We start from the raw sequence: 13,696 nt of genomic DNA, 5'->3' as shown, positions 1-13,696 counted from the left end.
AGCCCATACTTGCCACAGTAGTAAATCTAAAAACTAAAAAGGATTAGTTCACCCCCCAAAAAATATTTTTTTGGTAGAAATCATTTCCCCTGCCCAGTAGGTGGCGATATGCATTAAGAATGCAAATCACCAAAAACACAAGAATGTGAAAGTGAAAGTTTACAGTGGAGATTGACTGAAATCGCTTCTGAAGACAGTGATTTAACTACTGGAGTCTTATGGATTACTTTTATGCTGACTTATGTGATTTTTGGAGCTTCAAAATTTTGGCACCAATTCACTTGCATTGTATGGACCAAAAGAGCTGAGAAATTTCCTAGGCTTTACCTATTAGTCTTATGGAAGCAGTCAACTAGCAGTAAAGATGTACATATAACAGAAAATTTTGTAGAGCAATGAAAAAAAAAAACATTTCGCTATTATCTATAATAGTGGAAACTCAGTAATAATGAGGAAACTCATCAGTAATTTGACTTTTTAAAATGACATTCTTTTATTTTAACCTATGTTTATATTGATGCACTTTGATGACAATGCTTGAAAATCTAGTACCCTTGCAGTTTTCAGTTGTATGACCTCCTTGAACCCACGTTCCCCAAAATTAGCAGTTCTAAGACCATAGATTGGCGTAAACTCTTGTTACCACGACCAGTGTTGGGTAAGTTATTAAAAAAAGTAATCAAATACTTCATTAGAAAGTTATACAATTACTGATTTACTTTTAAGTTACTTTCTGACTTTTTGACATCTGTTCTTAGTGACTCAGCTGTCATAGAAATGCAAAGAGTAGCCTACATTTGAACACAATTCATTTTTTTTAAATCTACATAAATAATAAAATTTTAGAAATGTGAAACCAATGTACTGAAAAATTAATAGACTTAATTGAAAATCAGTAATTGTGATTAAAAATATAATGTATATCAATACTTTTTGACATACAGTACCTAATATCTTTGAATCAGATTACACCCAACACTGACAAAGACATATACACAACTGGTCAAAAGTTTTGAAACACTTGACTGAAATGTTTCTCATGATCTTAAAAATCTTTTGATCTGAAGGCGTATGCTTAAATGTTTGAAATTAGTTTTGTAGACAAAAATATAATTCTATATAATATAAAAATAATATTTCATTAAAAAAAAAAAAATTATTAAAAAATTAAAAAAAAGTTTTTGAAATTGATGACTTGGACCAAATAATAAAGAAAAGCAGCCAATAAGTGCCCAACATAGATGGGAACTCCTTCAGTACTGTTTAAAAAGCATCCCAGGGTGATACCTCAAGAAGTTGGTTGAGAAAATGTCAAGAGTAAATGTCTGCATATTCTAGGCAAAGGGTGACTACTTTGAAGATGCTAAAATATAACATAATTTTTATTTATTTTGGATTTTGTTTAGTCACAACATAATTCCCATAGTTCCATTTATGTTATTCCATAGTTGTGATGACTTTACTATTATTCTAAAAAGTGAAAAAAAAAAAAAAAAAAGTGTTTCAAAACTTTTGACCAGTAGTGTAAATAGTGTGATGTTGTAGAAAAGTACAGATATGGTATAAAAAATAATCTGTGGTAAATTATGAAATTAAAATGTACTCCATTGGGAAAAGTTTTATTAATGATAGTGTTGCAGTATGTTAGCCACTTGACTTAAGTCTAGTGTTTGGCTTACAAATCAATTTTGGGAAGAGTAAAGCTCTATTAAAAGTTAGTCCAGAGTAATGATTTTGCTCTACTCAGCAAGAGTTGTCACATAAGCACACACAAACAAAACTCTTTTAGACAACACAAAAAATACAATGAAGTGCAGTTGAGACAAGTAAATGTATGTCAGTTTTCTGAGATATTAATGCCACTGTTCATATTCATTTTCGGTCTGTATCTGATAGACATTTTCCATGGCCATCTCTCTGTTGTACAGGCCCAAACTGCTGCCAGAGTTACTGTAGATGACAGAGTTCTCAGAGTTCTGGGCTCTGCGGGAGAAGAGTTAAACCAAACCATGAGAATAACATGAGAATCATATTGCTTAATAACCAGCAATGCCCAAACAGTTTAAGAAATAAGACCAGGCAATGCAAGCATAAATGGCAGTGACCTAACCAACATGACTGGGAAATCCTCGTGTTAGTTCTGATTCTTTTTCACCTACAGTTAATGTGCCAATTAGCCCATGCTGTGCCTTTCATGGTGTCACATCTCTTTTTCGGTTGATAATTCTTTGGGTAAATGCCAAATCTTACACAAAATGCTCATATATTGCTTTAAATATGTGTTCAGAAGAGCTGTATGTTAAAATGGAGTGTTTGTTATGGGTTATTTTTTGTGGCGCATGTGGATTGCATGTGTGGAGTTTGACCACGTAGTGGACACCTGCGAGGACTGGGTAGGTGAATTTGGAATTGACCATATCTTGTTTAGTGATTCGTAGCCTGGAGTGTTTTCCTATTGAGTGAACATATGTAATTAGAATATGTGTAGCTGATTCTATTGTTTTGGGCAGTGAGGCATGGTAAAGCCTGGTTAAAAATAAGTAAAATACTGTGAGTGAATTAAGCATGTGTTAAATGCATAAAATGCTTTGAGTGATTTAAGCAAGTACTTAAATGTATAAAATTCTGTGAATGTTATAAGCATGTATTAAGATGATGTATGCTGAAGCATGTGGGCAGAGGCTAATGCCCTGTTTGTATTTTCTTTTGATATTAGCCTCTACCGCATTTCGTTGAACCGTATTTTATTGTACCGTATTTCTTTCTACTGTTTTTTCATTGTGCTAGAATTCAGTGAATAATTTTTGTTCTCATTTGGGACATTGTTCTTCACAGTTTATATATTTTTTTATTCCCTTTTTCAATACAGCCCCATCAACCACTGTCCTTTTTATGAAACAGCCATCAGAATAAAACCCCAAAAATATATTTTTGTATCATGTGGTGATTATTTTCAACCCACCGGCTACATACTAATCAAATGTTTCTTAAAAATTACAACTTTTACATTACATCCATTCACATGTTTCATTTGTATAATGCTTGCACAGTGTGTTGCGAGAATTGTACGCATATACATCGGCTTTGGCCTCTTCCAGTTCGGAAATTCAGAAACAACAGACCAATTTTAGTACACAAAAATTTCAACCTCCTGTCGCAGAATGATCATACTTGTTTTTTACTCTACACATTTGTTTTCTTGGAATAAAATAATTCTTCTTGCTTGAAAAATTATTAGACAGATTTAAATATTTTAAATGTGAGCATGACACTCATTGTAAACACATAGGCTACATGATTTAAGTATATTTATGTCTATTCTATTTTAAAAGTAGAATAACTTTGGAATTAATGTTTTCATACAGACTTCACTTAAGATTCACTTACATTTCTACCACTGCTCTGTTTTTCCTCTTTTGCTTCCCTGAAAATAGAAAGAAAGAAAGTAAAATACAGTTTCCTTACAAATATCAAATATTGCAGAGAAATTTTAAAAATGCATGTCCCGAATCTGTTTGCACTCACATTTCAGAAGGGCAGCAGTGACTATTAAAGCCAGCAGTAACAGAAGAACAGGCACAAAAACTGCAGATGTATTCATCTTTAAAATCAAAACAGTTATTGAGATATTAAGTGATCAATTAAAGTGTTTCAAACATGTTAGGTTTTCTGTTTTAATTAAATACTCACACTCTCTCTGTTTTTCACAGAGGACGAACTGTGGTAATCAACCATTTCTATTTTATACACAAAACACAACAATAATAATCAATCATCATGTATATGTTCCAATGAACATTTCACACAAAAAAAATTAAAATACAGGAATGACACAAAACCATCTCAAAGTGTTAGTAATTAAACTAAACTCAGAAAAAAAAAAAGAAACGCCCCTTTTCCAGGACACTGTATTTTAAAGATAATTTTGTAAAAATCCAAATAACTTTACAGATCTTTATTGTAAAGGGTTTAAACAATGTTTTCCATGCTTGTTCAATGAACCATAAAAATTAATGAACATGCACCTGTGGAACGGTCGTTAAGACACTAACAGCTTACAGACGGTAGGCAATTAAGGTCAAAGTTATAAAAACTTAGGACACTAAAGAGACCTTTCTAATGACTCTGAAAAACACCAAAAGAAAGATGCCCAGGGTCTCTGCTCATCTGCGTGAACGTGCCTTAGGCATGCTGCATGGAGGCATGAGGACTGCAGATGTGGCCAGGGCAATAAAATGCAATGTCCGTACTGTGAGATGCCTAAGACAGCACTACAGGGAGACAGGAAGGACAGCTGATCGTCCTTGCAGTGGCAGACCACGTGTAACAACACCTGCACAGGATCGGTACATCCGAATATCACACCTGCGGGACAGGTACAGGATGGCAACAACAACTGCCCGAGTTACACCAGGAACACACAATCCCTCCATCAGTGCTCAGAGTGTCCGCAATAGGCTGAGAGAGGTTGGACTGAGGGCTTGTAGGCCTGTTGTAAGGCAGGTCCTTACCAGACATCACCGGCAACAATGTCGCCTATGGGCACAAACCCACCTTCACTGGACCAGACAGGACTGGCAAAAAGTGCTCTTCACTGGCGAGGTGCGGTTTTGTCTCACCAGGGGTGATGGTTGGACTCGCGTTTATTGCCGAAGGAATGAGCGTTACACCAAGGCCTGTACTCTGGAGCGGGATCGATCTGGAGGTGGAGGGTCCGTCATGGTCTGGGGCGGTGTGTCACAGCATCATCGGATTGAGCTTGTTGTCACTGCAGGCAATCTTAACGCTGTGCATTACAGGGAAGATATCCTCCTCCCTCATGTGGTACCCCTTCTGCAGGCTCATCCTGACATGATCCTCCAGCAAGACAATACCACCAGCCATACTGCTCGTTCTGTGCGTGATTTCCTGCAAGACAGGAATGTCAGTGTTATGCCATGGCCAGCGAAGAGCCCGGATCTCAATCCCATTGAGCACGTCTGGGACCTGTTGGATCGGAGGGTGAGGGCTAGGGCCATTCCCCCCAGAAATGTCCGGGAACTTGCAAGTGCCTTGGTGGAAGAGTGGGGTAACAACTCACAACAAGAACTGGCAAATCTGATGCAGTCCATGAGGAGGAGATGCACTGCAGTACTTAATGCAGCTGGTGGCCACACCAGATACTGACTGTTACTTTTGATTTTGAGCCCCCCCCCTTTGTTCAGGGACACATTATTCAATTTCTGTTAGTCACATGTTTGTGAAACTTGTTCAGTTTATGTCTTAGTTGTTGAATCTTTTTATGTTCATACAAATATTTACACGTTAAGTTTGCTGAAAATAAAACCAGTTGAAAATGAGAGGACGTTTCTTTTTTTTGCTGAGTTTATCAAAAGTTAATTTAAAACTACTAACTCTCAAAAAGTTTGCTCTGTTATACCGTGTGTTGTGTCATAAGGCAATAGTTCAATAGTGCTACTCTCTGGAGCACTTGATGAACTGACGAATGAAGAATGCTCTTGTGTTCTGTCAGATTCTAATTTAAAAAGAAGAAGAAAAACATTTTATGCAACGTTCTTTTGCACTGGCTGGCTTCCTATTTAAATGTCTTTTAAAAAGCAGAAATCTTTAATGACTAAATATTTTTAAAATATGCAAGTGCATTCTGAGTCTACAAAATTATGAATAATGATAAATCACAGTGAGTATCGAATCTGTTATTCATGGAAATTAAACGTTTTTTTTTTTCTCTCTTCAGTCATTATAGATTCACTGAAAGTGTTCAAATAATAATACCTCCTGCTGTTTGAGTGGTCTGTGATTCAGAGGTTATATGCCCATGAATAGTGGTTACTGCCACAGGCTCTTTTGTGGTTGGAACAGGTGCTTTGAAACAGGATGTAGAATGTTCCTTTTTAAATGCTCACAATCTTACATGAGCTGTGGCTATCAGAAAAATATTTCTCTTCAACAGTAATCTAATCTGTAATGACTGAATGATGGTAGATATTGTTGAAGGGACTTGTTTAAGTACTCTCTATCACCTAAAAATAGTTGCTTTTAAGACTTTGTTGATATGGTTAATGCTTGTTAATAGTGTGGTATGTTTTTATCATTCAGTCAAAGCAGATTCACAAAGACAGTATAAAATCACATTCCAATATAAACACATACAGTAAGTACCCTCTGTCATGGCAGTGGTGAATACTCCTGTGGTTTTATGATCATAGAAACCGCTGGTCATGGATGTAGTTTCCCGTGTTGTTGGAGTAGGTGCTTTGAGAAAGCGTATTTCAATGTAAAACTAATTCATTTTTATGATCAAAATGTTTTCATAATTTATGTGTTCTATTTCTTCTTGCTTTTATTAGGATTATTATTGCTAACAGAATCTGTGATGAATGAATGACATTGCTTTGATTTAGATACTTACCGTCACTAACAATCAAGTGAACATAATACATCTCATCATTAAACCATCCAGGCACGTGTATGCGGCAACCATATTTGCCAGAGTCTTGTTTTTGGATGTTAAGGATTGTCAGAGACACATCTCCATGCTGTATTTCTCCAGTCATCTGGTATCTCTGTGATGTTGTCATCACCACTTTATCGCCATCGCTTTTGATAATTTCATCACCACATCCCATATTGGGAATGTCTCCTCTCATCCAGCATATGTGACATTTTCCATGATATTGACTGTCATATTTGCATGGCAATGTGACAGTCTTACCCTCAAAATTCTGGACAATGGTGTTACTGCATTTACAAACTGAGACAGAGAGAGAAACATAGATTTTTTTTAAACATCAGCCTTAATATGATATTTTAGGATCATGAAATTAACCTTAAAAAGACTTAACTTTTATGAAGTTAATAAACAAATATGTATCTGATGTTATGTTATATTTCACTGCAGTGCAGATCAAAATTGTTCTAGGGGGTGTGACGTGTTCACTTAAAATGACATTATGTGTTACTGTATCTAAAAATAAAGTGTTCCCACACTTTTTAACCAAACAATTTCCATGACTTTTCCATCACCTTTCCAGTTGTAATGTGAATCTAGATAAAGAATTTAAAAAGTAATTTAGATTAAGTTCAAATCATTAATGAATCATTTAGACTGATTTGTGAACCGGTTCAACCAATTCATTAAAAAGTACAGACTCAAAGAATGATTTGCTCTCAAATCAGATATATGGCTAATAAGTTTCTGGTATGTTCTACCTAAGTGCAATATCTAGCTCATTAAATAGTTTAGCACAGAATATAACTGGAAAAATGTATTTTTGCTACAAACTTTTCAACTTTTTTAAGTTTTTAATCATTTCCATGACTTTTCCAGGTCTGGAAAACACAATTTTGAAATTCCTTGATGTTTTACAGGTTTTACATTACTCTGGGAACCCTTTCTATATTTCAGAATATCAGTATTAATATTTTAATATTTTAACTACAAATCAATATAAGTATTTGAGTGACTTACTCGTCAGATGACAGAGAAGCCAGGATGTAAACAGCCACCTGTGAAGATCTTTCATGATGGAAAAGTTTCACTCTTTGCAAGCACTGACACAAAGACAACCTCATATCTCCTCTTACATCAACCCTTTACACAGAAGCAGACATTCACATGATCTCAGCTTTCCTTGCATGTACACTCAAGACTTCTTTTTTATAGTTTCATTTCCGCTTGTGGCCTAGTACTCTGTGGTCTACTTCAAGTAACCGAATCATTTTAAAACTGAAAATGTAATAACTGTAAAAAAAATAAATAATAAAAAATAGATATATAATAATAATAATAATAATAATAATAATAATAATAAAATAAAAAACAATTATTTTTATTTAATAAAAATAAAAAATTGCATCAAACTTTTTGATGCAATTTCATTAACCACTAGAGGCCACTGTTATACAATGCTTTATGTGATAAGGAAAGCCAGCAAATTGTTTACTAAATAATAAATGCTCATAACTTCATTAAGCCCACATGGAGTTTGGACAAATAATTATTCAGTTATTTATTTATGAGAAAGAGCAGCATGACATGTGAAAAACGGTTCTATTTTTGTACATGTTTCATCAAAAAGATTTTCCATTCAAGACATACAAACATTGTTCCACTTTCTACATATTTCAATGAGGAAATAACCTCACTGTAATTAGCTATTTCATATTCTTGTAGGAGTTAGATTATCTAATATTCTCCAGATACATTTTATTAACATTAGCATTGAAAACAAGCCGTAAAAGTTCACACATCATTATACTTATGCTCCATGAATCCTGACAACATCACAACCTATCTGTGTACTGGGCAATGTTTAAATTCCTCTGCAGCTGGTGGTGTGTTGTCTGGAACGCCGCAGTCCTGAGGGCAGATAGTTCCGATGAATGCGTTAATGCACAGTAAGCAAAACAGCTCTTTCTGTTCCTCTTAGCCAGGAAGATAGAATCTGAGAGACTAATTTAACACTGTATGAAGCACGAGGATCCACAGAACTTTCCACATTTCCATATGGAACAAGCAGTTGTTTTTTGTTCATGCATTAAAGGACTAGTTCACCCAAAAAACTCAATTCTCTCATAATTTACTCACCCCAGATGTGTACATGACTTTTTCTTTTGCTGAATTCAAATGACAGTTTCTAGAAAAATATCTCAGCAGCTCTTTTGGTCTGTTCAATGCAAGTGAATGGTGACCAGAACTTTGAAGCTCCAAAAAGCATATAAAGGCAGCGTAAAAGTAATCTTTCCAACTCCAGCGGTTTAATATGATAGCTGTGAGTGAGAAACAGATCAATATTTAAGTCAAATCCCTTCTGATAGGAAGCCTACAAGATAAGCATAGATTAGCATAATGCTGCCATTCCACAGACATTCTATGGTGGTACACTGGCGAGGAGACAAGAGGCCATTCTTACTGAATGGCTGTCTATGGAGAAGATGCTTCACAACACTGAATAAACTGCTTTTGTGAGGAAACAGCTCATCATTTAATGAATTAACCCCATGTCCACTAATCTTTAACATGTTTTACACTAAACAATCCTTTTGGAGTGAACTATGTGTGGAGTTTACTATGATAAAACTGCTGTTTTATAAGAGAAGTCATGGATGAATTTACAACCGGAAGGTTTCAGTTTACGGCTCTCTACAATCATTTGTATAGCATCAGCAAACTGTTGTAAAATGCTAGCTGACCTTTACAGCCATTACGCTCTCTCCAATGATAGAACTGCAAAGGTTGTTATCTCAGTACTATAAGATCTCTGTTTAAGACCTTTTACTATAAAGTCTCCTCCCTGCCCAGTAGGTGGTGATATGCACGAAGAATGTGAATCCCCAAAAACAAAAGAAGAATGTACAAGTGAAAGTGGAGATTTATTATAAAAAAAAATTAAAAAAGGACTTAAATACTGTATTGATCTGTTTCTTACCCACACCTACCCTATTGCTTCTGAAGATATAGATGTAAACACTGAAGTCGTATGGATTACTTTTATGCTGACTTTATGTGCTTTTTTGAGCTTCAAATTATGGCCACCATTCACTTGCATTGTATGGACCAAAAGATCTTAGATTTTCTTCTAAAAATCTTTGTTTGTGTTCTGCAGAAGAAAAGAAAGTCACACATCTGGGATGGCATGATGGTGAGTAAATGATGAGAGAATTTTCATTTTTGGGTGAACTATACTTGTTTAAATAAAATGTCCAATACACTATTAAATGTATGTGTTGTTTACAGAGGATTTGGGTGAATTTCATGAATCCTGTCAAGAGTATGTCCAGGTTCCATTTCACCCCAAAATCAAAAAAAAAAAAAAAAAAAGAAATAAATTATATTTTACATAAAGAAAATGAAGACTTTTTAAGGACCTCTCACAGTTTGCAAACCCTGCCATGAAAAAGAGATTTTGTTTCTTATTACAGAAATAAGGAATGGTAGGGGGTTGTAAAAAATCTTAATTGTGCTGCCTTAAATTAATGCTGTTTAAAATAAAATAAAATACATTTAGTACAGTATCTAATTTACTGTGTAGTAATTTTCCCTGAAATAAAGTAAGAAAATGTATTATGTTGCAGTAATGAGAATCTAATGAGTATCACCATGGAGAATAATTGTTATAGCAAAACTCCAAAGATAACACACACAATAGAGCTTTAATTGTAATGAGAATTTGTGGGAGACTTGTGCTTAAATGTCCTGAAAATAATGTAAAAATGTAAAAATAATCTTTATCATTATATAATTTCCTATTTTTTACTTTGTGTTATGGGATTATGGGATTGTGACTTGTTCTTGGCAGGTTTAATGAGATTATTGCTTTTTACAAGCATTTAACATTTCTCCAGAGCTATGATTAGATTAATTATTTGCTAATCTACTTACTAAACAGAAGTGTGATGATTAATCCAGGGACGAAGACAATGGCTCCAATTCTGACAGTATTTATGACAAATGTTTCCATTGTTTCCTGGAAAGTAATGTTTGCATGAAACACCTGCTTCATATACAGAACATATAAAGTCAACATGCATATGCATACATCGCCTACATGACCTAAACAATATACAAAGGCTATATATAGAGCAAAAGCAAATCCAGCTAACATGACCACTTTTGCAAACATATTAGTGCGGTACCTCAGTATGGACCATTGCGTCAGGCTCACTAATGTAGACACCAGTAACATCTGAAATAAATCAAATCGTTTGCATTTACTCTTGTCAAATACTGTTTGAAGCACTTTCAGTGTTGATTACCTGTAGTTCATTATATTCAAGATTATATTTTTACCTGCAGTCTTTTCTGATGTGATATATAGCTCAGTAATGATTGTGGCTGTGTCTGATGCATAGTAGACTGTGTGTAAAAAAAAAGGGCAAGCCAGAGTTACTTTACGTCATGTGACCCTAATGCTTTTTTAAACATCTACGCAGCGCTTCTAGAGCTTTGTGCTGCTACAATTAAAAGTTATTACAAGTAATTCATATTAAAAGGGAAGGTGGTTATTATGTCACAGACACCAGAATCTATACTTTAGATCAGTAATTCTCAACTTGCTTTGCTTTAGGACTCTGATTGAAATTGAACATCAAGGAGAAACCCTGTGTCCACTTGAGAACCACTGCTGCAGTGGTAATATAACTAATCTTGTGGTAGGGTACCTTGTTCTTCCTGCTTTAATATTGTAGGGTCCAGTTGTCTATCCGAGATAACGCTCTTTGGATCCTGTTCCAGTCCTAGTGTGGAAGAACAGTAATGCATAATCACGTCTAAGCACAACAACATTATTAAGGTTAATAAGATTAATTTGTGTGGTTACTCACCACTGCTGATGAATAAATAAACATTGTAACTAATGTCATTGAAAGGTCCGGGGATCTCAATGCGGCACACATACAGCCCAGCATCCCTTTTTTGAGCAACCCTGATAGTCAGCGAAACATCACCTCGGTCGAGTTCACTGGCCAAGCTGAATCTATGCGACTCTCTGTAGTTCACATGCAAGCCATCGGTGGAGATGACAGTGTTCTCACAGCCGAACCATGACTGGTGTCTTCCCCAACAACTGTTTAATATGCCATGTGTGTCAATGTCATATTTACATGGAAGAGTAACTGTATCCCCAACCTGTCCGACAACCAGTTTTGATGATTCAATGCAGGCTACATCACAAAAAAGAGAGGTTTCAGCTATTTTAGTATTAACACATCAGCATGCACCAGTTATTAGGAATGCACATTTCCTCCAATTCCCTTATACAGAACTTATACTTAATACACAATTAATTTAGCTATCAGTGACATAATGGGCTATCAAATTAGTCACTACAGAATAAAAAAAGGGACAAAGTGTAATTTTCTGGTCTTGGTGCAGAAATACAACACAAGACAGACAAAAATAAAAATAAATAGAGGATTGTAAAATATTCACGATATTTACAGACCACAGATATGCAATAACACTATAAAATGTTTTCATCATTATATTAGAACAACATCTTTGTTTCCATCCATTTCACTTTTCACAATAATTTCTGTCATTTCTACTTGATTTTGAGTTTTCATAGTTTCAACTTCATTTTCTTCAAAAGTAATTCAATTCAAAGTGGTTGAAAATGTGCAGTGGACTCTGAATAACTTTAGGTTGTAAATGTTGCACCACTTCACTTCTACTTAAAAAATTAAGGCATAAATTATTATTATTATTATTTTCAGAAATGTTACTGTAACACTTTACAATATGGTTCCGTTTGGTAATGTTAGTTAACAACATTAGTTAACATTAGTTAACAATTAACAATAATTATTAAGAATTTATTAATCTTAGTTCATGTTAATTTCAATATATACTAATACATTTTTAAAATAAAAAGTTGCATTTGTTAATGCACCATGAACTAACATGAACTAACAATGAACAATTGTATAACATTAACAAAGATTACTAAATTGTGTAACAAATATATTGTTAATTGTTAGTTCATGATACCTAATGCATTAACTAATGTTAACAAATGGAACCTTATTGTGAAGTGTTACTGTATATACATTATTGTACCTTTAAAATAACATAATTTTAACTTACTTGATACAACGATGTTCAATGTGATAACAAATAGTAAAGCAATCATTTTCTGTGATGTCTTACACAGTCACTGATTCATGTGTAAATGGATCATAATCTAAAAATACAACTTCTCTTTTTCCATGGTGGCTGTTCACCAAAGGGAACAGCCACCATGTATCAGCAGCTATTTTCTACTGATACAAGTGGCATAAATATACAGCTCCTACCTACTTAAAAGGGGAAACATCGAAATATCCAAAACAGTTGGTCAACATTATTACGATTAAAGAACATATTTCATATCAGCAGTTATATCTGATGACATGACAATGGAATCATAAACTGAGATTCTTTTGCTCAGATCATGCTAAAAAAATGCAATATTTACAGCTGGTCCAGCTAAAATGAATGCACATTCTCTAGCTGATTTACAGGCGATGTCTGTGTAAAAGCTTATTGGCTCTTTTACCTGTAAGGCGGAGCTTCTTCTTCTACATCTGCCATATTGGGTGTTCCAATTTCTCACATTTATTTTACAGTAATACAAGTACTCCATCTTAGGCTAAATAGTCTCTGTTGTTACATATAGCCTAATTGGTTCTGACATCATGACATTTGGTCATAAGACGTGCAAGAACCAACTTAAATTTCAGTCACACATTTATCATACAAGTGATCGTATGTCTTCAGAAGACTTGGAATATGAAGTACAAGTTGCATGGAGCACTTTTATTACACTTTTGTTTGCTGTTTTAAGATGAGTCACTGTCAACTGCCATAGTATGAAATCAGCGATCACACAACATTCTTTAATATATCTACTTTTGTGTTCTGCAGAAGAAAAAAGTAATATGGGTTTGGAGCAACATGAGTGTAAATGAATAATGACACACATTTTATTTTTGCTTGAACAATACCTTTAAAGAAGAAATTAAGTTGGGTTTTGTTACATATGGTTAGCAAGCCAGGCTTCTATAACCAATATATGTTATGTTTCCATTTCCAAGAAAGCTGAATTGTTCTGTAAAGGCATATTTATTTATTTATTACTGAGTTCCCCCTTGGGGATCAATAAAGTACATCTAATTAAACAAAACTTTAAAGGACATGCTACAAATTACCACAAAA

The 13,696-nt window shown here is 34.5% G+C and overlaps 2 protein-coding genes across 5 annotated transcripts; both read right to left on the bottom strand.

The window, feature by feature from the left end:
- Positions 1-1,603: 1,603 nt before the first annotated feature.
- Positions 1,604-7,617, bottom strand: LOC127431218 (T-cell immunoglobulin and mucin domain-containing protein 4-like). 4 transcript variants are annotated; one of them, XM_051681540.1, is made up of 9 exons: positions 7,472-7,617; positions 6,413-6,754; positions 6,154-6,255; positions 5,776-5,865; positions 5,420-5,515; positions 3,691-3,737; positions 3,526-3,601; positions 3,388-3,424; positions 1,604-1,983 (listed from the first exon to the last, which is right to left on the bottom strand). In XM_051681540.1, exons 1-9 carry the CDS (start codon positions 7,524-7,526, stop codon positions 1,854-1,856), a joined length of 975 nt encoding a protein of 324 aa, XP_051537500.1. In that variant the 5' UTR covers positions 7,527-7,617; the 3' UTR covers positions 1,604-1,853. The 4 variants fall into 4 exon arrangements, with proteins under 4 accessions (XP_051537500.1, XP_051537501.1, XP_051537502.1 ...); XM_051681541.1 differs by having other exon boundaries at positions 6,163-6,255; XM_051681542.1 differs by lacking the exon at positions 5,776-5,865 and having other exon boundaries at positions 6,163-6,255.
- A 378-nt stretch (positions 7,618-7,995) lies between these two features.
- LOC127431223 (hepatitis A virus cellular receptor 1 homolog) lies at positions 7,996-12,745 on the bottom strand. The gene is made up of 7 exons (XM_051681560.1): positions 12,587-12,745; positions 11,326-11,664; positions 11,164-11,238; positions 10,793-10,858; positions 10,639-10,688; positions 10,385-10,469; positions 7,996-8,362 (listed from the first exon to the last, which is right to left on the bottom strand). Exons 1-7 carry the CDS (start codon positions 12,630-12,632, stop codon positions 8,316-8,318), a joined length of 708 nt encoding a protein of 235 aa, XP_051537520.1. The 5' UTR covers positions 12,633-12,745; the 3' UTR covers positions 7,996-8,315.
- Positions 12,746-13,696: the final 951 nt, after the last annotated feature.

The sequence above is a fragment of the Myxocyprinus asiaticus genome, chromosome 40 (genome assembly GCF_019703515.2).
Source record: "Myxocyprinus asiaticus isolate MX2 ecotype Aquarium Trade chromosome 40, UBuf_Myxa_2, whole genome shotgun sequence".
Lineage (NCBI taxonomy): Eukaryota > Metazoa > Chordata > Actinopteri > Cypriniformes > Catostomidae > Myxocyprinus > Myxocyprinus asiaticus.
Note: the sequence above shows the minus strand (reverse complement) of the source record. Positions and strands in the feature narration are given on the sequence as shown.

Coding starts and splice junctions, on each gene's coding strand:
- LOC127431218 (XM_051681540.1), bottom strand. CDS start 7,526: ATGAAAGATCTTCACAGGTGGCTGTTTACATCCTGGCTTCTCTGTCAT. Junction 5,516..5,775: donor GACCACTCAAACAGCAGGAG/GTATTATTATTT, acceptor TTTTTAAATTAG/AATCTGACAGAACACAAGAG. Junction 3,602..3,690: donor CTGTGAAAAACAGAGAGAGT/GTGAGTATTTAA, acceptor TTGATTTTAAAG/ATGAATACATCTGCAGTTTT.
- LOC127431223 (XM_051681560.1), bottom strand. CDS start 12,632: ATGATTGCTTTACTATTTGTTATCACATTGAACATCGTTGTATCAA. Junction 11,239..11,325: donor TTATTTATTCATCAGCAGTG/GTGAGTAACCAC, acceptor CTTCCACACTAG/GACTGGAACAGGATCCAAAG. Junction 10,689..10,792: donor CACATCAGAAAAGACTGCAG/GTAAAAATATAA, acceptor GATTTATTTCAG/ATGTTACTGGTGTCTACATT.